Raw genomic sequence first — 21,241 nt, forward strand, 5'->3', positions numbered from 1 at the left:
TTGCGGTTATAACAAGTATTTTCTTTACATACTGCTATAGAAAGGGGAACCCCCTCCTCCAGTGCCACTTTTTTTTTATCCTAATTGAAGACACTATCAAGCATAAATACGTTGGCGTTTTTAATAAAAAACACAACGAAGGAAAACGTTCAGAACTCAATCATCAGAAGCAATTTGCGTCGGGAGCAGAGATGTGTCAACTGCCCCCCTGCCCACACCCGCCCCATTGGCCACGCTCACTCAGCTTGGACTGGCAACTTTAGACCTATGGCCAAAAAAAAAAAAAAAAGAACAGCAATGAGGCTGGGAGATAGGCTGAAAAATATCCTGGAAAAGAAAAACATATGCCAAAGAGTGTGGTGTAAAAGCCATATTTCATGGGTGACTTTAGAGAATGTTAATAAGGATTAGAACCATACTCCAACAAAACAACCATCAGTCAAGGCGGAGTAACGGATTGTACTTCAGATCTCTGCTTGGGGAAATGAAAGCCGAAAGTGTTGTTTCACAGCATCGGGATTCCAGCGACCCAAAGAACTTTGCCAGAGCCGCCGCCCCAGCCCAGAAGAAACCTGGCTGTTGCTGGCGGCCTCTGCCCATCTGTCTCCACGTACATTTGGGAAACTCTGTCGAGTCATTACAATATCGGACTCTTTTCTTTTCTCAGGATCGGCTAATAAATATCATTAAGATAACACGTCCCAAACCACATGTCCTCGGCTCGGCCTCCGACATGTGGAGGACAGATGTGTCTCCTGTGCCCAGATGACCCAGCCGGGCTGCTCCCCCCGGGGCAGGGACCCTGGGAGACACGGCAGCCTCCAGAGGTCCCTTCACGGCCCTGGCCATGCTGCTGGCCTCCCAGTGACCCACCTGGAGACGGATAGGCCAGGTCCAGGGTAGCGATCTGAGACAGGAAGGATGGAGGGACAGTGGGACATGGCCATCCCTGGGTTCACCTGCTGCCTGCCTCTTGCTGTCCTGACCTGAAGGGAGACATTCCCCAACCCACAAGCTATTCAGGAACCTCTCACCATCGCTTTACCACCAAGGCCCACCGGTTGCTCCCGTGACAAGCCACACTCCCTAAGACATCAGCCCAGGCAGGAGAGAGCGAGCCAGTCAGTGCCCAAGTTAGAGTCTGAGAGAAATTTCTGGGGAAAAATCACCACCACCCGCGGAGCTGCCAGGCAGCCAGGCAGCCAGCAGAGGGGGTTTTGGCCTCCGCCCTCTCACAGGTCCCTGGCTACACCTGGACCTCAGTCTTTCCTTCTCTCAAAGAACCTGCAAGAGCTTTCCAGCTGGAACATTCTAAAGTGGCCCAGAGCACTCACAGGTGTGGCCTGGCAGCCACTGGCCTGCTGTGGTCAGGACCCTCGGAGGCTGCAAGAAAGCTGGGCCCAAGGCCATCAGCTCTGGGCAGAATCGGGCCAAGAGCTCCACCTAGCCTGACAGCAGAGACCCCCAAAGCAAGGCTGTGGGCCCAGGTAAAGGGTCCCCTACTCGGCTTTCCCCTGGGACTGGAGACAGAGGACCCTCTGGAGCAGGCTGGCAGGGGTAGGGAGATGTTCTGCCAGGATAGGGCAAGCAAATGTAGCAGAGTGGGTAGTGGGCAGGCAGGGGCCAGGGCACCTCCCTGGGTAAAAAGGCCAATAAGCCCCCGGGGGAGGGGCCTGATGACGTAAGCCAGCCCCAGCCGCCTGCAGGGCAGGGGTGGGCTAAGAGGCTGAAGGCTCTCACTTCCTGCCCAGTCCCTGCTCAAACGCTGTCCTGGGCAGACAGGGGGTGTTAGGCTCCTTCTGCGCTGGACAGGGTCGGGACCTGATGGAGGAGCCCTTCTACCCCGCAACCCGTGGATCCCTGAGGCCGCGGGACATGCGCTCTCCCCGGAAGACTCCAGGCCCTCGGTCGTCCCAGGCAGAGGAGCCGGGCCGCCGGGCGGGCTCTGCGGGCGCAGGGTGCGGCCAGCCCGGCTGATAGGAACCATCTGCGTTGTCTTAGGCCGCCCCTCTGCCCACTGTCCCTCTGAACTCGGCCGGTTCCCGCGGGCCGTTTGATGCTCGCGGGGTCACAGACCCCCGCACACAAATCACCGCCGCCGGGCTGGGGGTGGGGTGGAGGCTCTGAAACCTAATCCGCAAAGTTTGCCGGCCGCCGGCCTATTCCTTCCCTCACTCCTCGACGGAGAACCCCCCCCTCCCAAACAAGGCTTATTTTTCTTGCCAAGAAAACAAAGTTGGTATCAAGTGTTTGGAGGAAAAAAAAAAAAAAAGTCCAACCACCTCCCTCGCCCCGAGCCTGGGCTTACGAGGAAGGACTGGGGTTCATCGGCTGAGCGGGGATGCCCGGGTGAGCCGCCGGCTCCTCCTGGATCCTGCCTGCCCCATCTATTCCCAGCTTAACGGCCCTACCCTGTCCTCCTGGGCAGGTCCCCTGCCTGGATCAGGGCAGGAGACAATGGGCAGTCGGCGATGGAAGCATCACTTCCTGCCCCCTTCTTCTCCATAAAACAGCTTTTGCCTGTTGCTTTTACGAGGTGACACGGCGCTCTCAGGCCGATCTTACCCGGGGCCCCAGGCGGGAGGAGACCGTGTGTGCAGCCAGGCGTCCCCCGAGCAAGCGCTGCCAGGGCCCACGGGGGTCCTTGGAGCACAGCCCAGGAGCCCTGCAAGACTGCAGAGCCAGGTACACCGCAGACCATTCCTCCGCAGCCCCGCCTCCAGAGCTCCAGCGCCCTGGACTCTTGGGGGGCCAGCCCAAAAGAGTGTGAAGGAAAGACCCTAGGACTCACCGGCTTCCTTTGCTAAGTGTTGGTTTTGTTGTTGTGTTTTCGTTCCTTTTTTTTTTTTTTTTTTTTTTTAGTTGGTGCAGGACCCGAAACCATTGGACACTGGTCAGCTGCTACCTGCTGCTGAAGTGTGCTCACTGCCTCCCCCTCGCCCGCCCCCAACCCCATGCCAGCCGTACAGGCTGGGTTTGTGGTTGTGCCAGCAGGCAGCCTGGCCTTGGGCGATGTGGAAAGGGCCGGCCTGCAGAGGAAGGACAGACCTGCACACGGTGGGACGCAGGCGGTGGCGGCGGCAACGGCGAGAAGAAAGGCGCCACGGGCCGGCGGAGAAGCGGGTTTCCGCGGGGGTCGAACAAAGGAATTCGCCCTCTGAAGAAAGGGGCCAAGCTCTGGGGAAGGGCTAGCCCCGGGAGGCCAAGACTCGAGTCCCAGGGAGCCAACGAAATCTGCCCCGGGTTGGACCCCAGCCGGGCATCCCCCATTCGGCCTCCCTCACCCGGTGACTCTCACTTGAATAGGGGTGGCAGGGGCTCGCCCAAAATTCCACCTTTCCCGGGATGAAGAAGACCCAGTGGGCGGTTGGGGGGAACTCTGCTCTCTGTGGTGGAGGCCAAATGTCCCCATCCCTAGCTCGTGTCTCCTTGGCCCCTTGCCCCATTTTACAGGTGTTGCCAATCGAGGCTGCTCCCCTCTCTGGCTCCAGAGACCCGGGCCCACTCCAAAAAGCCAGAGGTCAGGGCCTTGGGGATACAGGCGTGCGGCCCCCTCCTTCCTTCCGCCACTGCCGCCCTGCCCTCGGAAGGGGTGGAGGGGACACGGTTGTAAGGTGCTCTGCTTCTTTCTCTGCTTGACATGAATAAGGGGATTAGGACGGCAAGTTTCCGTCGTTCACTCGGCCGGACAAAGGGCTCTGCGGGTCGAGCGGAGCAGCCGCTGATTAAACGACAGAGCCCTGTCACTCAGCACCATCCTAGGTACTTGTGTCCGTGACATAATCTTATTAGAAGATAAAACCGCCGAAATCCTTTTCATAATGAAAAGTTACATTTAATGGCTGGACTAGCCTCCTCGGACCCTGCCTGCCTTTCCCCCCTGGTTGCTGTTGGATATGGCTCGGCAGTAATTGGCATTTAAAGTATCAAGTCCGGGAGAAAAACGGGGTTTAGGGTTTTTGTAATCCCCCTAAACTGTCTTTGTTCGAAATCTCCACAGATACAAGTTTGTTAAGAGTAAATATTTGTGGATTGATACAACCACATCTCCCCCTTGCAAACCCAATCTGGGAGGGGGAAAAAATAGAAGAAAACCCGCTCCCGCGGGTCCCCTTACCCCGTTCCCGGGCGGGCCGGGGCGCATGCCAGAGGGAGGGGGCTGGCGTCTCCGGAGCCAGTGGCCTGGGGTCTGGGGCGCAGAGAGCAAGGCATCACACTCTCTCTGGCCCGTTTCTTTCCTTTGATTTTTCTGTTCCCTCAATACACAGATCTCTTAAACTCGCTGTTTTCGGGGCTGCTGGAGGGGGGTCGGCGAGAGGAGCTTTACACTGCCCACCCTGGCTCTGCTCGCCTGCCTTCTGTAGGGGCCACAGCCCCAGGCCAGGGAAACCTTCCCTTTGGGCCACCACTGATTAGGGCCCCCCAAGCCACACCCAGGGAGAGGGGCCGAGCTGCCGGGGCTCCTAAAAGAGCGAAGGCTTCTGCGGGGTGCGGGGTCTGGGCTCCTAGCTCCTAGCTCCTAGCTCCAGCCCATCCGGGCTCCAGCCCAGCCCAGCCCAGCCTGGCCCAAGATCGGATTCCTTCATAAATCAGCAGTTGGGTGAAAAGGGCTATGCTTTGGAAAGGGCAGCACCGTGTGCGCGTATTAGAGCGCGCGGTTCCCAAATCCGGGCTAAACCCCTGGTGACACCGAAATTCATCAACCGCCACTGGCGCCCGCGGGCCCGGCGAGGAGGCCCGGCGCCCGGGTGCAGTGCTGCCTCAACTCCCGGGACTGGAAATCACACGGAGGAGCAGGCGCCGCCGCGCGGAAGAGAGCTGGGCCTTGAGGAGGGCGCTGGTGGAGGCCATCGGAAGCCGACCCACCCGTTCGCCCTGCATGCCAGTATGCCCTGGCGGGAAAGGCAAACAGTTCTCCCGACCCCTTCTCTCCTCCTCAGGGCAGGGCAGGGCTGGCCCTCCAGGGGGCATTCCGTGAGAGAAGGGCACTGACCCCCTCCACCTCCTCCAGGCTGGGTGCCTGGGGGGCATCCCACAATTGCGGAGTGGTGCGGGGGCGGGCTGCATTGGGAGCTACAGAGTGCAGCTCCCAAGGAGCTCGGTCTGGGGAGAGTAGCTGAACCTCCCAGGCTAATCAAGTCAGTGACCTTCACTGGGGTGGGGGTGGGGGGGGCAGAGACTCCTGTCCTTTCCTCGCAGATGCAGTCGGGCTGGGTAAGACTCTGCTGCTTGCTCCCCCTCCACAGATCCCATGCTCCACCACCATGCCTCCCCAGGAGCCCTGTCTGGCCTGGGCAGCAGGCAGACCTGCCCTTGCTTTGCTTCTCAGGACCCCCCAAACCTGGGCAGGGGAGCAGAAGGGTGACCAAGGCCTGCTTCAGGAGGCTGCACTTCCTGGGCCTCCCACACAGGGCAGACAATGCATTCCTGTGGGGCTGCAGTCGGCTCCCTTCCCAGCAGGGAGGGAGACAGCCCGCTGGCTGAGCAGCCTGCCACCTCTGGGGTCCGTCTAGTGAATCCTCAGAGCAACACTGGGATGCTGGAATAGTCACCCCCATTTCATGGGAGAGAAAAGCCGAGGCTGGGGAGACCCGACCCTTCCCTCCCTCAAGGAGCTTGGCCTGCTCCATTCCCGTCTCCAACGGCCAAACACTCTTTTTGAGAAAATGCGCCTTTTCCTGGGATTCCTTCCGCTGGAGGAGGTGGCCCCGGAGTACCTGGCTGCTTGTCACCACTCAGGCCTGCCCCACCCCCATATTCCCAGTCCCCAGGGTGTAGTCACACCCAGCTTGTCCCAGTCCAGCGGGGGCTGGGGGAGGGACCCTTCACGCAGAGTTCCTCCTCCGTGGCCTGCTCATTCACTCCAGCCAGCCGCAGTGGGCATCTCTGGCGCTCTGAACGGCCCTGGAAACTCTACCCCCACTGGAAGTCAGGAAGCAAACAGCTTTGTTTCTTCTGGAACTGGACTGTAGGAACCTGGTTTCCTCCAACCCTCTAAGTTTACCCAGCTAGCACCAGGGTCAGCGAGGTGCTTCTCTAAGCTGGGGTGGGCATTAGACAAAGCCCCCATTCCATCCTCACTTCCTAAATGTGCCCACAGCTGCTGACATCCCCACCTGCCTATCAGGACCCCCAGGTCAGGGAGGCAGCTCCGATGGCTGCCAGTCTAGAAGCTGGACAGTTCAGGATCCCAGGGACCCCATCTTGCCCTGGGAATAACAAAGGAGACCCCACCCCACCCCCAGGACTGTGTATGTAGGGCCTGGGTAGGCCAAGGGAAGGGCATTCAGGAAGGGCTGTCAGCCAGGCCTGAAACCCAAGAAAGCCGCACAGTGGCCCCTTCTGTCCCTCGCCCGCAGCAGTAGTTAAAGCAAACACGGCCCTTCACTGCCCCGTCAGTTACACCTTCCCCCCAAAATTACACAGGCTTTGAAACATTTTTCTGAGGGAAGATGGATGCTCCAGGAGATGTGAGGTCAAGGCTGGGCTGTTTCAAGTATATTATTCACAAATAAACATTTACTACCAAAAAAAAAAAAGAGAGGGGAGGGAGAGAGAGAGGACAGAAAGAGGGAAAAACAGAGAGAGGGGAGGGAGGAGAGAAAGAGAGACAGAGAGAAGAAAGCCCTATAGGCCAATGGGGAACCAAATCGTGTTGCTTTTGGCATTCAATGACATGGCACATTTAGGACGTGAAGTGGGGATCCAGCGCCTGCCACTCCACTTCCCTGGCCTTTAGGAATCAACTTGTGCGAACACGGGCTCCGCCTTTACCCTGTCCTTCCGCCACCTCCCCACTTCTGACTGCGGCAGCTGGGAGAAAAGATCTATCATTTTGATTTTTGCTCTTTGCTGCCATCAGCACAGGATCCCGGAGTTGGAGAGGACTGCGGGAACTTCCGGTTGGGTCAGCCAGAAAGCCACGGGCCCTGGTCTGCTGGCACCAGATGACTGACGGGCACAGGCAATTCCCTGGATGAGTGGATCATCCAGCTCTCGTCCCGCCTCCCGAGCCCGGGCTTGACAGTGGTGGCCAGCAAACTGCAAGTTATAACTCATGTCATTGGGAGCATCCTCCATCCTTCTGCCTAAGTGGTGCCAAAGCAGGGCTTTTTACTATATATTTTTTTCCTTCTTCCCCTCTTAAAAACAAAACAAAAACAACAAACAAACAAAAAACCACAGAGCCACAGGACCAAGGCAGCAAACACTTGGAGCCCACTTGGGCAACAACTTCACCAGGCCACGGAGTCTGAGCGGGAGGGGCCCCTTCCCACCTCCCGGGAGCATTTCTGCTGAAGCTGCTCCCTCCTCCTTCTCCGAGGGCGCGCGCTTACACACTTCGTCCTAATCTCACTCTGTCATTCGAATCACAAAAGCCAGCACACTAGGTTCTCTTCAAATATAAATCTGCATTACTGAGAATGCTTTCCCAAGTTGTTAAAAGACCCCTGCCACGTAAGACCGGTGCTAAGGAGCAGTAGTCCCGCAGGATGGGCTCACCTTGCTGCCTGCACAAAGCACTCCAGGCACCTACGCCCTTCCTTGCGTGAGAAGGTCACCTACCTCCTCTTCATGAGCAGCGGGAGAGAAGGGACCCACTCCCAACTGGCCCCAGACTGAGGCACCCGCTAAGGCTCTACCAGGTATCCTGGGGTGTAGCTGGCCAGGTGGCAGCCTTGCCTCTGGTGTGCTGATGGGGAACCCAGGGTACAGAGTGGGAAGGAGGCGAGCCCAGGTCTGGCTCAGGGGCAAGCGTGCCTCTAGCTCCTGCCACAGAACAGGCTTGTGGCAAGCCCAGCAGGGCAGCCGCTCCTTGGGACAGGACCTCTGGGCAACGTGGTGCATGCGCAGGACATCAGGTCTTTCCCACCATGCTGGTGATGACAACGACAACTTCCAGAACATTTTAGCAATACTCCAGGCAGGATGCCATGCCCTTTGGGGCACCTTATTTCGAGCCCTCTGAGTGCTCCCACCGAACCTCCCCCATTGCCAGTCCTCACAGGTGGACAGGTTCTCCTTTAACAGAATAGGATAGGCTGAGGGTGCCAGGGCTGTGTGGTCCCTAAGCCAGGCCCCAAGGCACAGGGGAAGAGGGAGCCGAGAGCCACCAATGACACAACTGCACCTGAAACCTCGGCAGTGAGCAGAATCTGGGTCACCCTAGCTCTGGGGAGGAAAGGGTGGCCAGCAAAGAGCGCTGCCTTTGCCTTGCCCGAGACAGCTGGGGGTGCCAGGAGAGGAACCTCGGAAGGGGCCGAAGAGTCCCCAAACATGGGCTGGCAGAATGTGCCTTTCAAGCCCCGGGAAGGGACCCCAGACCTTTCGTCTAGCAAAGCTCCAGTTCCTCCTCCTCTGAAGATAGCCAGTACAGGCCTGAGGGCTGTGGCAGGGCCACTGACTACAGCCTTGCGCGGGGCCAATGGGGTATGCTGCTTGGGACAAGGGGGACTGCTGAGGGGTGGCACCCTGCTGCCACTGGGCTGGCTGGACTGCCAGGAACAGTGGCCAGAGAAGGTTGCCGCCTGGCTTTGCTCCCCACCTGGGCCACCGCGGCCAGCAGGCTCCCGATGCTGGGGAGAGCAGGGCCCTTTCCCGGTGTAAACACTTCGGAGGAAAGGAATGTGTGGGGAAGCACGCTGCAGCCAGCTGGGGGAAACTAAAACACAAAAATCATCGCTGGGATTCAGAAGGCTTTTTGTGAAGCTCCACCAGCGCCTGGACGGCCCTGCTTCTGCCGAGGTGGGCGCATCCCACCTGGACAGGCCCCGCCGGTGGCGGCTGCATGGAGCTTCAGACACTGCTGCCCACCAGGCACACGGGCAGGAACCGGCACAAAGGCTGTTGCTTGCACAGCGACAGACACGGATGAGTCTCCGGCCGCCAGACCTGGGAGCTGTCGTACAAGTGATTAGACTCCATTTTGTGACAGATTTTTGGACTCTTCCCTCTTCCAGAGCCTCCTCCAGGAATTGGCCACCTCCTCGGGACACAAACCCTTTCCAGGCGCGAGCGGGAGAGACGGGCGAGAACGAAGTGTTACATAATTCTCCCTGGCCAAGCCATCCAGGAGGGAAAAGAAAAAGGACATTGGGAGGGGGAACCTTTTTTTTCCCCCTCAAGATTCCACAGTGGACAGAAAGAGGTGTGGAGATTTTGTGCCTCCTCTCGGCTGCCAAAGGGGCTGAGGTTGCCCTGGGTCCGGCAGAAATGCTGCTGCTGGCCGGCTGGTGCTCAGCTTTGCTCATCCCGCAGGACCGGCCCTGGTGGCTTTTAGCGGACGCCACTAATCCCCCCTGTGGTGCGTAAAATAACTTTGCACGTCTGGGTGCCCGGGATCTTGGGGAACAAATCGAAAGGAGGGAGAGCCGATGCTTACTAAAAATGGCAACTGCTTTGTTAGGACAGAACCCTGCGGCTCCTCACTGGCTAAGGACGTGGGTCTTCAAAAGTTACAGGGTGGGGGGCAGAGAGGGAGGCTGGGGGTGGGGAGCTGTGAATTTCCCCCGGACCGCTGATGCTGAGGCTCGGCAAAATGGAGAAGGCACGTTTCTGCGCCCACTTGCCTGGATTCTTGTCTGAAAAGCATTTGCGCACAGATGAAATAAATATGTATTTGCGCTTCACAAAGGAGGGGGAAAAAAAGGAATCGTGAATAAAAAAAGATATTTTCATGGTGCAAAGAACAGTGTTCCCAAAGAGCTCCCACCCACTTCTTGGACCCTGCCGGCCGTGGTGTTCGTGCAGCCGACCAGAGATTCAAGACCCGCAGAATTGTCTTGATAACAACCAAGCCTGGAAGCCACCCCGCCCACCCCAGCTCAACTGCTAGACCTCAACCCCAGATACCTAATTGGCATTATTGGAAGAAAAGAGAGGACAGGGAGGAGGAGGAGGAGCCCAACACTGAGAGCTAAGAGAATGATGCCCCCCTAGAGGCTCCAGCCCGGCAGGCTCCAGACTGGGACTCAGGGTCCAAAATCAGTACCAAAATTTATCCCAGCACCCCGGCACTGGATGGGAACAGTCCCCAACTCCAGGCTCGCAGGCCACCTTCTCCTTTCTTTTTTAAAACATGATCGCACACCGCACACCGATGCAGCCGCCGTCAGTATTCTCTTCTGCGACATCCAGCTCAACCAGGGGACCTTAGGGTTCTAAAGCTGGGGAACCAGCAGCTCTATAAAGAATATGGGGCTTTCACGGACAGGTTTGGACGCAGACTTTCCAACATGTTTTAAACATTTCTCCAGCACACAGACGCGGGAGCCTCTTTCTGACTTCCCAGCCCACTGGCCCCCACATGTTGAATTCTTGAAACTGGTGGTGTCACTGGTCCATAGTGGGAGACACTGTCGGACAGGAGCCCAGCTCAGGTAAAGCAGGGCCAGGCGAGGGGCGACGGGTGTGGGGCGTGGTGAACCTCAGCAAGCTGCTCCCTATGTAGGCGCTAAGTCTTCAAGCACTTCCCACAACAAACGACCTTTCCCATTTTACGGGTACTGCTTCCTAGCCTGGCGGAGGCCCACAGCCTCAGCTTCTCTCCAAATTAGCAAACGAGTGCAGGGCGTAGCAGCAGCCCAAGTCAGTAGCAGCGTGTCCAAGCCTGGGGTACTTCCCACAAAGCAAGAGGCCCTGGAACCTGCCAAAGAGTTAAGCCTTTGCATGGACCCCCGATTGGTGCCTGCAGAATCGCCATCAAGCAAGCAGAAGAACAAGGCGCAAAAGGCAGCTCCTGCCGTGCCCCCAGATGGGCAGGGTGTGAGCAGAACCTGAGAGTAGGATCTGAAACTCAGAGTGGGCCCTTGCATTTGCAGCCGGTCACTGGGCAAAGCCAGTGGGTACCCTAGCCACTCACCCCTAGACACCAGACTCTTCCAGAGCCCCAGCACACAAAACAAAAGGCCAGCATTTCCTCTGATCTGTCCCAGGCCCCTGGCCACACAACAGCTAGGATCTCGGCTTAAAAAAGCGAAGGTCAGCAGCTTGCCGGGATCAACTCTTGGTCCCTGGCCTCGACTAACCGACCGGGAAGGCCTGAGCTACAGCAGGGCAGAGCAGGCGCTTCCCCGTGAGCCTCGGCAGCCGAGAGAGGAGGCCTTCCGGGGGAGGGAACGCGGACCGCTCCCTTCTTCAAGCGTTCCTTTTCCTCTTCCGACACTGCTTCTCCAGCTAAGGACGTAGGGAAGCGCAAAATTCCCGCATGGGACGATCTGAGGAAGCTGGACTGCCCTTTCTCTCCATCAGGGATTTAAATGCAGCAGACCGCCTGGTAGGAGGGGGGCCTGCCTCCGACTGCCCACATCTACGCCAGATCTCGTCTCCCTAAGCACCAGCTTCCTTTAAAAGGCCCCCCAAGCCAGGCCTCCTGTCAGCCACAGGCCCTCCAGTTGCACCCCAACTCAGCGGCCCAGTACGGGTTTCCGGGTCCACCAGGCCGGCTCAGCCTGCGCAGCCCTTGTAGCAGCCGGGCCTAGCGGAGCGCAGAGCCCCTAGCCGCCACAGCGGGCAGGCGGTGGTAGTGGTGGCGGCGGCGGAGGCAGCGGCAGGGAAGGAGGAGGGTGAGAGGCGCTTACTGTTGGTAGTCTTGTTTGCAGTAGAGTTTCCGATCCCGGAAGTAGCAGCTGGTGGTGAGGGCTTGCTGACACGCCGCGCACTGCAGACACTCCTCGTGCCAGGACGATTCGTTGACTCGCATTAGGAAGCGGTCGGAGATGGGCCTCTGGCAGCCCTCGCACACGGCGGGATGCGGGCAGTCCGAGCCTGCAGCGCACAGGGCGAGAGCCCGCCCGTCAGCGCCGCGCGATTCAGTGGCCGGCTCGCGCAGCGCCCCGAGTCCCAGCCCCGAGGGCGAGGGCGTCCCGGGAGCGCCAGAGGCCGGCCGCGGTCCTAGCCAGCTCGTCCAAGCGCCGAGAGCCTGTGGCTGGCCGCTGCGCTCGCCCCTTCTCCGGAGAGATCTCGCTGGGCGCTAACGTCAAGGGCCAGGAGCACCAAGGGTTTGCGGGCTGCGACCCGGGCAGGCGAGGGGAGGCTGCTGCGCTCGCTGGCGGACACGCCCCACCTTCGCGGTCCTCTGTTCTGTTCCCTCAATGTCCCCCTACCAACCCGTGGTGTGGGTGGCCCGTGGGACCTTCTGCCAGAGGCTCCCCCTCAGCAGGTGAACTGGCATCTCTCTGAGGTTCATCCAGGTAAGCTGCTTGGTTCCCCATCACGCCTTGCCAGCTGTGGGCTACCCGGGTCGGAGGGATCGTTCCAGAACCCTCGACCCCGCAGCGGCTGGTAGAAGGCGGCCACAGCCTGTCCTGACTGCTCGCGCACAGGGGGATGTCCCCCACACACACCTGCAACCGGACTCCGGTCGCCTCCTCTCCAGCCATCCCTCCAAGAACCTCCCGCCTATGAGCCCACAGCACAGGTCCTCTGGCAAGCCCATCTTCTTCATCCGCCAACACCCGTGTCCCCTCAGGCTCGCGACCCCCTGCACTCACCCAGCAGCACCCCCAGGGTGGCAGGTCCGGGGCGCAGCGCGTGCTCTTCCATCTTGATGCCGTCCAGCATCTTGGCGCAGTCCGTCTGCCCGCGAGGGAAGCACCTCTCCAGCGACTCGGGACCTGTTGCTATATCCATGGGACGCGGGGCGCGCTGCAGACCACGCCGGCCAGGCTGCTTTGCTCGCCCGCCCGCCCGCCCGTCCGTCAGTCCGTCCCTGCAGCCGGGGAGGCGCGGCCCCCGCGGGGCTAGGGCTGAGGCCGGGGCCGCCCCGCTGTCCCCGGCGAGCGTGCGGCGGTGGCGGCGGCGCGCTGGCCCCGGGCCCCGGTGACGGGCCGGGGCGGTGGCACCCGCGCCGCGCCCTCCCTGCGGGTCCCTCGCTGCCACGCGCGGCTCCTGTGTCACCTGCTTGTCAGCGCCGGAGCCCCGCGGCGGTGGCGGCGGCGGCGACAGCGGCAGAGGCGGCGGCGGCGGCGCGGACCGAGCCCCGGGAGGAGGAGGAGGAGGAGGAGGAGGCGGCGGCGGCCGCGGCGCGGGCGGGGGAGGGGCGCCCCGCGGGGTGCGGGGCTGGCGGGGCGGGGGCGCGCGGGCGGCGCGGCGGGGTCCCGGGCGGGGCGCAGCGGGCTCCGGGCTCCGGGCGCGCTCCCCGCGCTACTCCAGTGCCATGGTGCGCCCGCCGGGCCGCTCGGTTTAGAGCTGGGGCTGGAGGCGGAGGGATACCCCGGCCGCGGCCGCCTCACGCTCCCAAACTTCCTGACATTTGAACTCATTGGCGCGCCTCGTATCCCTGCGCCGGGACGCGCCGGCCGCCCCACGTCAAATAGTGCCGCGCCGCCCCCCCCCACACCTCCTGCGCTCCCCGTGCGCCCCCCGGGCCTGCGCCCCCCGCGCCGCGCGCCCGGCCCCGCACCCCGACTGCCCGCCCCGGCCCTCGCCCAAGTCCGGGTCGTCTTCGAAACCAATCCCTCTGCCCCACCCCCTGGAAAAATTGATTTGGGAGTTGGGGAGCGAAGTTTTTTTTTTTTCTTCCCTTCCTCTCGTGCCTTCTTGATTATTAATATTTTGCCCAAAGCTCCCGCGCTCAGAGGAGTGGCCCCGAGCGAGGCCCGAGCGCCGCACGGACGGCGGCGAGCGCGGCGGCCGCAGCCCCGGGACCCCCGACCGTCGGCCGAGGTAGGTCTCAGGGGTTGCTGAGCTGGCGGCCCCCCACCCGAGCGGGCGGCGGCCCCGTGGGGAGAGAAGGCTGGCGACGGGGTCTGAGGGGCCCGCAGAGCCGAGGGCGAGGGCTGCGGGCCCCCCGACTCGCGGGATGCAGCCGTGGCCCGGGGAGACGCGGGAAAGGGGTCCTAGGTCGCTTCAGGCCTGGCCGCGAAGCGAAGTGGATGTGGGCCCTGGGATCCAGAGTGAAGGGACTTGGGGGACAGGCCCCAGGTGTAGAAAATGCTAAGTTCCGAGACTCGGGTACCCGGGCAGGGGCAGGCACGATGGGCGGGAGCCAACCCTGCCAGGCTTTGGAGTGAGGGGCGCGGTTGGGGGGGGTGACCCAGGGCCGGTTGGCTTACTCCTAGGAGAGCGCGTTAGCCGCAATGTAGGACGGCCTGCAGGCGGGCGAATAACCCTGCCGCGAGGACCCTAGAAAACAGCGCCCTGGCAAGCACGGGCAACGTGGGCCTCGGCATCCTAGAAGCCGGGCTGCAGGCGCCCACGGGGCCTGGCACCCGCGTCGGGCGCGGGAGCCGACTGCGTTGGGCTGCAAGCATGATACCGTGCCTGAGGCCCGTTGCGCTAGCTGGGGTGCGGGGTAGGGTGGGGCATCCCCAGGTGCCCACCAGTGTGAGATGATGAGGCCAGGAGCCGGAAGGCGGATGCCACCCCCGGGCAGGCGCGGGTTGACCCCTGGGAGCCGCTGTGCGGGGCGGCCCCGGCCCCTCCCGGAGCGGAGCAGCGGCGCGGAGCGGGGCGGGGGCGGAGGGCAGGGGAGGCGGGTCCCCTGACCCCGCTGCAGGCGAGAGGGCGGATCGGATTGGAAGCCTGCGGGAGGATGGGTCAGAAGTGGCCCCCTGTGCGGCAAGGGGCCCCAGCTTTGTGGAGGATTAGAGGCTCCCGCCCCACCCCAGTACCTGTGTGCGTGCCGGTGGGTGTCTGTGTGTGCTTGTGCGCGTCGGCTTGCCCGGCTCCGGGGCGCCCGGCAGCGTGCAGTGTGGCTCGGCGCGCCCTGCGCTTCTGCGTCCTCGAGACTTTGTGAGCTCGGGCTGCGTGCATCTGCGACCCTCGTGCATTCGTGCGTGCGTGCCTGCCCGCATCCAGGTGTTGGGACGGCTTTGTGCGTCTGCTGTTTTGCGGTGCCCCTCCGTCTTTGTGTGCCAGCCCCTGTTCTGCGTCTTGGGGCCCTGTCCTGTGTGTGTATGCGCACAAGCGTCTCCAGGTCACCTGTGCCTGCCTGCCTGCCTTGTGTCTCTGAGCTCCGGAGCGAGGCTGGGTGGCGTGGCTCCTGGAGGTGTGTCTCATGCGGCTTTGTGTCTCCGTGTATCGCTCGGCGCCTTTGTGTGTGTGTAGGCGGGAAGGGTGCGTGAGTGCGTGTGGAGTTCCTCCTCCACGTCCGTGGGCCCCAGTGTTTGCTCAGCTTGGAAACCCAGGCCTTGAGCCCCCCCGAGGTTGGGCCTGTGCGCTCCTCGCGGGGTGTGGAGTGGGGATGCGGCAGCAGCGGCGAGGAGCCGGGCGGGCAAGGCTCTGGTCCGCGGAGCCGGGAGCTGCGGAACCCCTCGCGGCCAGTGGGTGGGCCTGGTGCTTTGTGCCCTCTGCTGGCCGCGTTGTGCGCGTGCAGCGGCTGCCCGGCCACGGCTCGCAGGCAAGGGTCCGCAAGCAGCAAGCCGCGGCCGCTCCTTCCACTTGCACGTGGTAACCTGCCTCAGGTCACCGGCCTGGCACATCCACCTGAGCCCCAGTCACTGTTGAAAGTTCCCGTATCCCTGCCTCGATTTCCCATTCTCCTCATTCCCTGTGCCAGTCTCTCTCTCTCCGGTCCCCTCTTTTCCCGGCTCAGCTGAATGGGAATCCCCCAAGACGCGCAATCCAAAGCTTCCCTGACCGACCGCGAGGCTGCGGTTCAGAGCCCAGGAGGAACCAGGGGCTACGCCCAGGGGCTCGTCTCCCAGGGACCCCCGAAAGGCTGGGTCTCAGCATAGAAGAATGTGTGTTCCGGTTGGGCGCCATCGTCACAGATGCCCAGTGCTTGTCCCCGAACCGCTGTCTCTGAGAATCGCAGCCGGCTGCCGGGCTGGAGCAGCGGCCGGCTGCCGAGGTGAGGGGCCGGAACTGCGGCGCGCTGCCTTCTCTGGCGCACCGTAGGACTGCTGAACTCGCAGCGTGGACCCCATCCCCGTCTGCTCCGCTCATTTTCTCCGTATCTTCCCGCCACATCCAGCAGAGGACCAATTCCTGGTCTTTGTCCTGCTCTCCGGTCCGTGTTCCCAGGCAGTGGAATCGGCAGTACCCGCATTCTTCGCACCCAGATGCGCAAAAGGGCTCCTGCGTCTTCCGACCATTGCTCCTGCCACAGAAGAGGCAGACGAGACGGCAAGAACCGGGCCGGGCCTGCGGCTCCAGGCGGTCGCTTGCCCCGAGCACCGGCTGTTGGGGTTGCACCTTGCCTCTGAACACCAGCCGCTTCACATCCCCTGCAACGGGACACAACCAGGAGAAAGAAGCGCGCAGGCGGGAGACTGGGGTCCCAACCATACGGCCCCACCCTTTCCCAGTCTTCTGCAGCCCATCGCTACCCGCCTCCGGCGAGCACAGCTCTGAACACTGATTCGAGGATGAAGCGGTGGCCGTCCTGCCCGGCCCTTTGGCGTTTTTGGCCAGATCCACAGCGGGGGTCCCCTAGCTGGAGGAGCCAGGGTCTGGACTAGGACGGAGCCCTAGGGCGCAGACCAGCAAGGCACAGAGGAGGAGCCACCAGCAAGTGAGGGAGCAAGCTGAAATTTCTCAGCCCCAGCCCCAGTTGCTAGAGGTGGCCAGGCCGGGCTGTGGGCACGAGTTGGGAGCCGCTATTGCACTAGTCAGTGGCCTGGGTAGAGAACCACGCAGACTCTGGAAATGGAGAGGGGAAGCCAGAGCCCGCCGCGGAGCTGGGTGCTGGGAATTTCCTTGCCAGCAGTGACCAGGTGCGACGGGTGGACCCCCGCCGGCTTGAGCCCTAGCCATGTGGACTGGAGGGCCAGGTCCCTTGTCAGCAGAGAGGGTCCTGTGTGACAATCACAGCCACGGGGCCACTTTCCTACATAAAGTGTGGTCTTCCTGTGTCAGCGCCCAGTGGGGGAACCCTAGAGGGTCGAGTGGCTGGCGAAGAGGAGTCTCCTGTGGGGTCCTTTTGCTTCTGGGCAGGGAGTCGATTCCTCCTTTCCTGTGTGTGTCCTCCAGACTGGAAGGAGAGGGGGATGACCTGGAGACAGCCGCCAGTGGATGCTGCAGTGAGCCGTGTAGTGGTATGTCCCTGTGCACACGCCCAGACCCAGCCTGGTTCCTGGGACCGCCTTGCCTCCCTGGGGGCTGCCGCAGCCTGCTGTGGCCACAGGCTACAGCTTGCTCACTGCACAAGGGCTGGTCAGTAGCCATAGGACTCTCCAGCACCTGGGGCAGGAGATACGGCTCCCTCAGGTCAGTTTAGAGGGCGACAGAGCCCTGGCTGGGTGGCCCAGTGCTCAGGTCTCCCACAGGCCCAGGGGCAGGATAGAGAAGGTGAAGAGCAGACCCTGGGATCTTATCTGCCCTATCCCAATGCACTTTAGCATTGGGAGCACCTGGCTCACAGAGGGGTACACCATTGTGCGCACAGTAGGTGTGATTAGATGGAGGGGGATGGGGGAACCTGCTCTTCAGACTAGGGGGAGATTGCAGCTGTCTCCCCTCCCTCCCTCCAGAGCCTCCTGAAGTCAGCCCCCCTTCCTTTCAGAGCAGGTGAAGCGCTGGGCCAGACACTGCCACACCCAGCAGGGATAGTTCAGTGCTCGCCACATGCCCGGCTGCCTGGGAGCCCACAGCAGTGTCGGCAGGGCAGCCACAGCAGCCATGGCCTGGGAAGCAACAGCGGGCCACTCGCCAGGTGTCGTTTATGTTTATTTTTTAAAGGAGTAGTTTCCTTTTAAAAAATCAGTCTTTGGATTTTGTGCAAATAAATTTCCTCCCTGAATCCTGGGAGCTAGAACAAAGAGAAGGGGCAAGGCCCTATGTGAAGCCATAAAAACCCCATTAGGGGACTAAGAATAACTCGCAGAAAGACATATTCTGTGAATTCACAAAAGCCAGAAAGCCTGTGGGTCTCCAGCCCCCCAAGTTCCCTGGCGGGGGAGAAGGGGCAGGCCAAAGATATTATCTGCAGCCACTTCAAAAACACCCAAGGCTGGCCTGAGGTAGGGGCTCTCCGCTTGCTGCAATGACTTGGTGTCTAGTAAAGTTTTTATGAGTGTCTGTGCAAATAACTGCATTGGGCTGCATTTGTGACGGCGAGTGTCGCTGTACGGAGGACGTGCATGTGTTCCTAGAAAAGAATGGCAAAGTATGAGGCTGATGCCAAGACCTGCACACCCGACTGGGGATGGGGGCGCTGGCCAGTCCCACTGCTGACCTCCACCTCTCTGATGCAGGCAGGGGGTGGCCCAGGGATGCAGCTTTGGGGCTTGCCACGTGAGGGTGCTAGGCCTAGGAGGCGGGGGTGGGGGGTGGAGGTGTAGAACCCCAAGGTAATGGAAGCTTTATGCCAACAGCACACAGCGTGCCTTTTGCTTATCACACTCTCGGCTTTCTTGGTGAGGTCAGATGGACAATAACTTGGGGTGCATGTGGTGGGAATCATTGCATCATCCAAGTGGCAGGCAAGTCTGGCTTTCCAGAACATGAGCAGAGGAACTGGCAGAGAGGCAGGGTTGAACAGAGACCTGACACCCCAGCCCCCTCCCTACAGGGTGATGGAGGTAGGGGACAGGATGGGTTTCCTCCTGTGTGCTGGAAAGGCTTGTGTAGGGGTTCTGCCACTCACACCTGCCCCTTGAAGGGCGAAGGGTATGTCCTAGGGGACGAGGCTGAGGGTACCCAGCCCATCATCCCAGGTGTTCACAGAACAGCCCGGGACAGGACCCAGCCAGCAGGTGCATTGCGTGTGACTCCCATGCTCTTAATGTGTTTACAAATGATCACAGTTTTTTTTATTGACATGTAATAAATGTATAGGAATTTACACAGAGCATCAAGTCACAGGAATGACACACCCCTGTCACTCTGCCTTGGTGAAGGGAGGGAGTGTTTCCAACTTCCTGGAGTCCCTCCTCTGAGGCGCTCCCTGCTCCTTCCTACAGGGACACCGTGTGCAAGTCCAGCCCGGCTTTGAGGTTTCTTTTTTTTAAGTCTATACTTGTTTTCGCCTTCTTGCCTGCTGACTCACTCCCTCAAATGGCCACAATCGCCAGGACTAGGCTAGGCCACAGGAGCCGGGAGCCAGGAACTCCACCTGGGCCTCCCAAGTATGTGGGATGCCATTTGCTCTCTTGCAGGTGCATGAAAAGCAGTTATAAAGAGTGGAGGAGAGAGAGAGATCTACCATCTGCTGGTTCACTCTTCCAGTGGCCACATTGGCCAGAGCTGGGCCGGTCTGAAGCCAGGCGCTTCCTCTGAGTCTCCCATGTGGGTGCAGGGGCCCAAGCACTTGGGTCATTTTTTCCACTGCTCTTCCCAGGTGCATTAGTAAGAAAGTGGCTTGGAAAATGAGCCACTGAGATTCCAGTTGGCACCCACAGGGGATGCTGGCACCGTAGGTGGAGGCTTAGCTGGCTGCACTGCAACACTGGCCCTGGTTTTGAGTTTTACATAAGTGGAATGACGCAGCATCTGTGCTTTGTCCTACTTCGAATATGAGCTTCTGCTTGAGGAATGGGGATTCTCCTGACATGTCAGGAGTTGCTCACTCTGAGTCTTCTTCCCCATGGGGCTGCCTGCCCCCAGTCTTTCCTCCTACCCCCAGCCCAAGCAGTTTGTGTTGGTAACTCCTGCTGGTGTTCCCTCCTTTCCCCAAATCCCATACGCTGGGGAAGGACATCTAGAATCTTCTCTCATACCCGGTCCTTGCATTACAGCCAGGACCCTCAGAGACCAACAGTATGAGTCTTTAGAACAGGTGAGGACATCAGTAACTTAAAGAAGGAAAGTCCCTTGCCTGGGGTCACACAGTGTGATCATAGATTTGAAAGAAGGGCTGGTTGGATTGCCTCCAAACCCCAGGCCCTTGTCACCACCTCCCTCCACCCCCACCCCGCATGGCTCCCCCAGGCGCTCTGGTCCAGGCGTGAACATCTCCTCCTGCCTCCTTCTAGGAGGGAGGAAGCTGGACTTTCTCCAAAGGAAACGCTGGGAAACACAAAACCCAAAACAGAAAACAGGGCAGGGATGGTTCCCAGGCCCTGGCCGCCTAACCCCGGGTGATGCAAGTCTCGCCCGGGCTGCACCAGTGCCGGGTCCCCGACTCATCGTGGGAGAGCAGCCTGTGTCCTGCCCTGAATGTCTACACACACGGCAAGTGTTCCTCATCGGTGGTCCCATGTGCCCTCGAGGGAGATGTTACTGTTGAGGACCACTTTCCCGATGTGGAAGCCAAATGTCCCGCCCTGGAGAGCAAGCCTCTGAGCCAGGTTTTGCATGTGACCCCTATGCTTGTCCTGGCTCTGAGTTTCCAGCTCCAACATCTTGTGCCACTTCTCCTCTCTTAGTGTAATGGAGATGTAGCCAGATGCTCTCCCTCCAGTGCTCAGAGAGTCTGGGAGTGGGGTGGGAGGTGGAGAGGGTGGTTTTAATTGACCTGGCTCAAGGTTTAGCTCCAAGGGTCACTGGCCCGTTTCTCCATCAGGAAAGCGGGACTATTACTGTGTTCCATCACCGTTTAGGAGTTCTGCCAGGTCTTGGTGAGACAGGATGAGCTGGCAGCGGCCTGTCGGAGGAAGGAGGAAGTTCAGTGTCCTTGCAAAAGGTCCTGGGGCAGGAGAAAACCTGCCCTGTTGGATGGAGATCCCCATGGCCGGGGCCCAGTAAGGCTCTGCTGAGAGGCTGCAGGTGGAAGCCTGGGCCAGACCACAGGACGCTGTAAGTGGTGGTGAAGAATGCGGACTTGAACCCAGGGGCAGCTGGGAGCCGAGGGGAGGGTCGATGCGGGGCAATGACACGGTCAAGTTTGTTTTGAAGGAAGATCTCTCTGGCTGTGGCAAGGGGTGAGTCCATAGGCAGGAGGCCAGTGTCGAGGCCTCTGGGTTTCAATATCCCTTTTGTATGGAATAAGGTTGGGCAGTCGGCAGAGCAGACTTTATCCTCCAATTTCCCATAGAGGTCGCATTTCCAGATTCAGGGTTTCATGTTACACAGAGTTATTCTTTCTGGAATGTGTCCCCCGAGCAACCCCCTGGACCCTGTGTGGAAGGAGGGGCTCCTCTGAAGGCAAAATGCACACACACACCCTCAGCATCTTGGCCCTGGGACTTGGCAGCACTGCCCCTGACGTGGTCCAGCAGCCACCAGGCAGGGCAGTGCCCAGGCAGCAAGCCCTGCCAACACCACTAACGGCCATCAGGATGTTTACAGATGACCTACTAGTCCTGGCCTTGTGTGCAAGCTTCTGCGACATCACTTAGCTTGTGCAATCTTACCCTGAACCGGCAAGGAGCTGATGAGGAAAGGGAGGGGGCAGGTGACTCAGGTGTGTTGTGGAGTC

At 60.4% G+C, this 21,241-nt stretch overlaps 1 protein-coding gene across 3 annotated transcripts in view; it reads right to left on the reverse strand.

The window, feature by feature from the left end:
- The window catches only part of LMX1B (LIM homeobox transcription factor 1 beta), a 67,378-nt gene extending 54,747 nt beyond the window's left edge, over positions 1–12,631 (reverse strand). For 2 of the 3 annotated variants that reach the window (XM_040963188.1, XM_040963187.1), the window contains exons 1-2: positions 12,492–12,630; positions 11,580–11,766 (exon numbers count right to left, since the gene is read on the reverse strand). In XM_040963188.1, coding sequence (XP_040819122.1) covers positions 11,580–11,766; positions 12,492–12,630 — 326 coding nt within the window. Of the gene's footprint in view, positions 1–11,579; positions 11,767–12,491 lie in introns of all 3 variants that reach the window. The other variant, XM_040963189.1, reaches the window with a different exon arrangement.
- Between the last annotated feature and the right edge of the window lie 8,610 nt (positions 12,632–21,241).

This window comes from Ochotona curzoniae, unplaced genomic scaffold (assembly GCF_017591425.1).
Source record: "Ochotona curzoniae isolate NIBS_2020 unplaced genomic scaffold, NIBS_Ocur_1.0 scaffold_3208, whole genome shotgun sequence".
Taxonomy (NCBI): Eukaryota; Metazoa; Chordata; class Mammalia; order Lagomorpha; family Ochotonidae; genus Ochotona; species Ochotona curzoniae.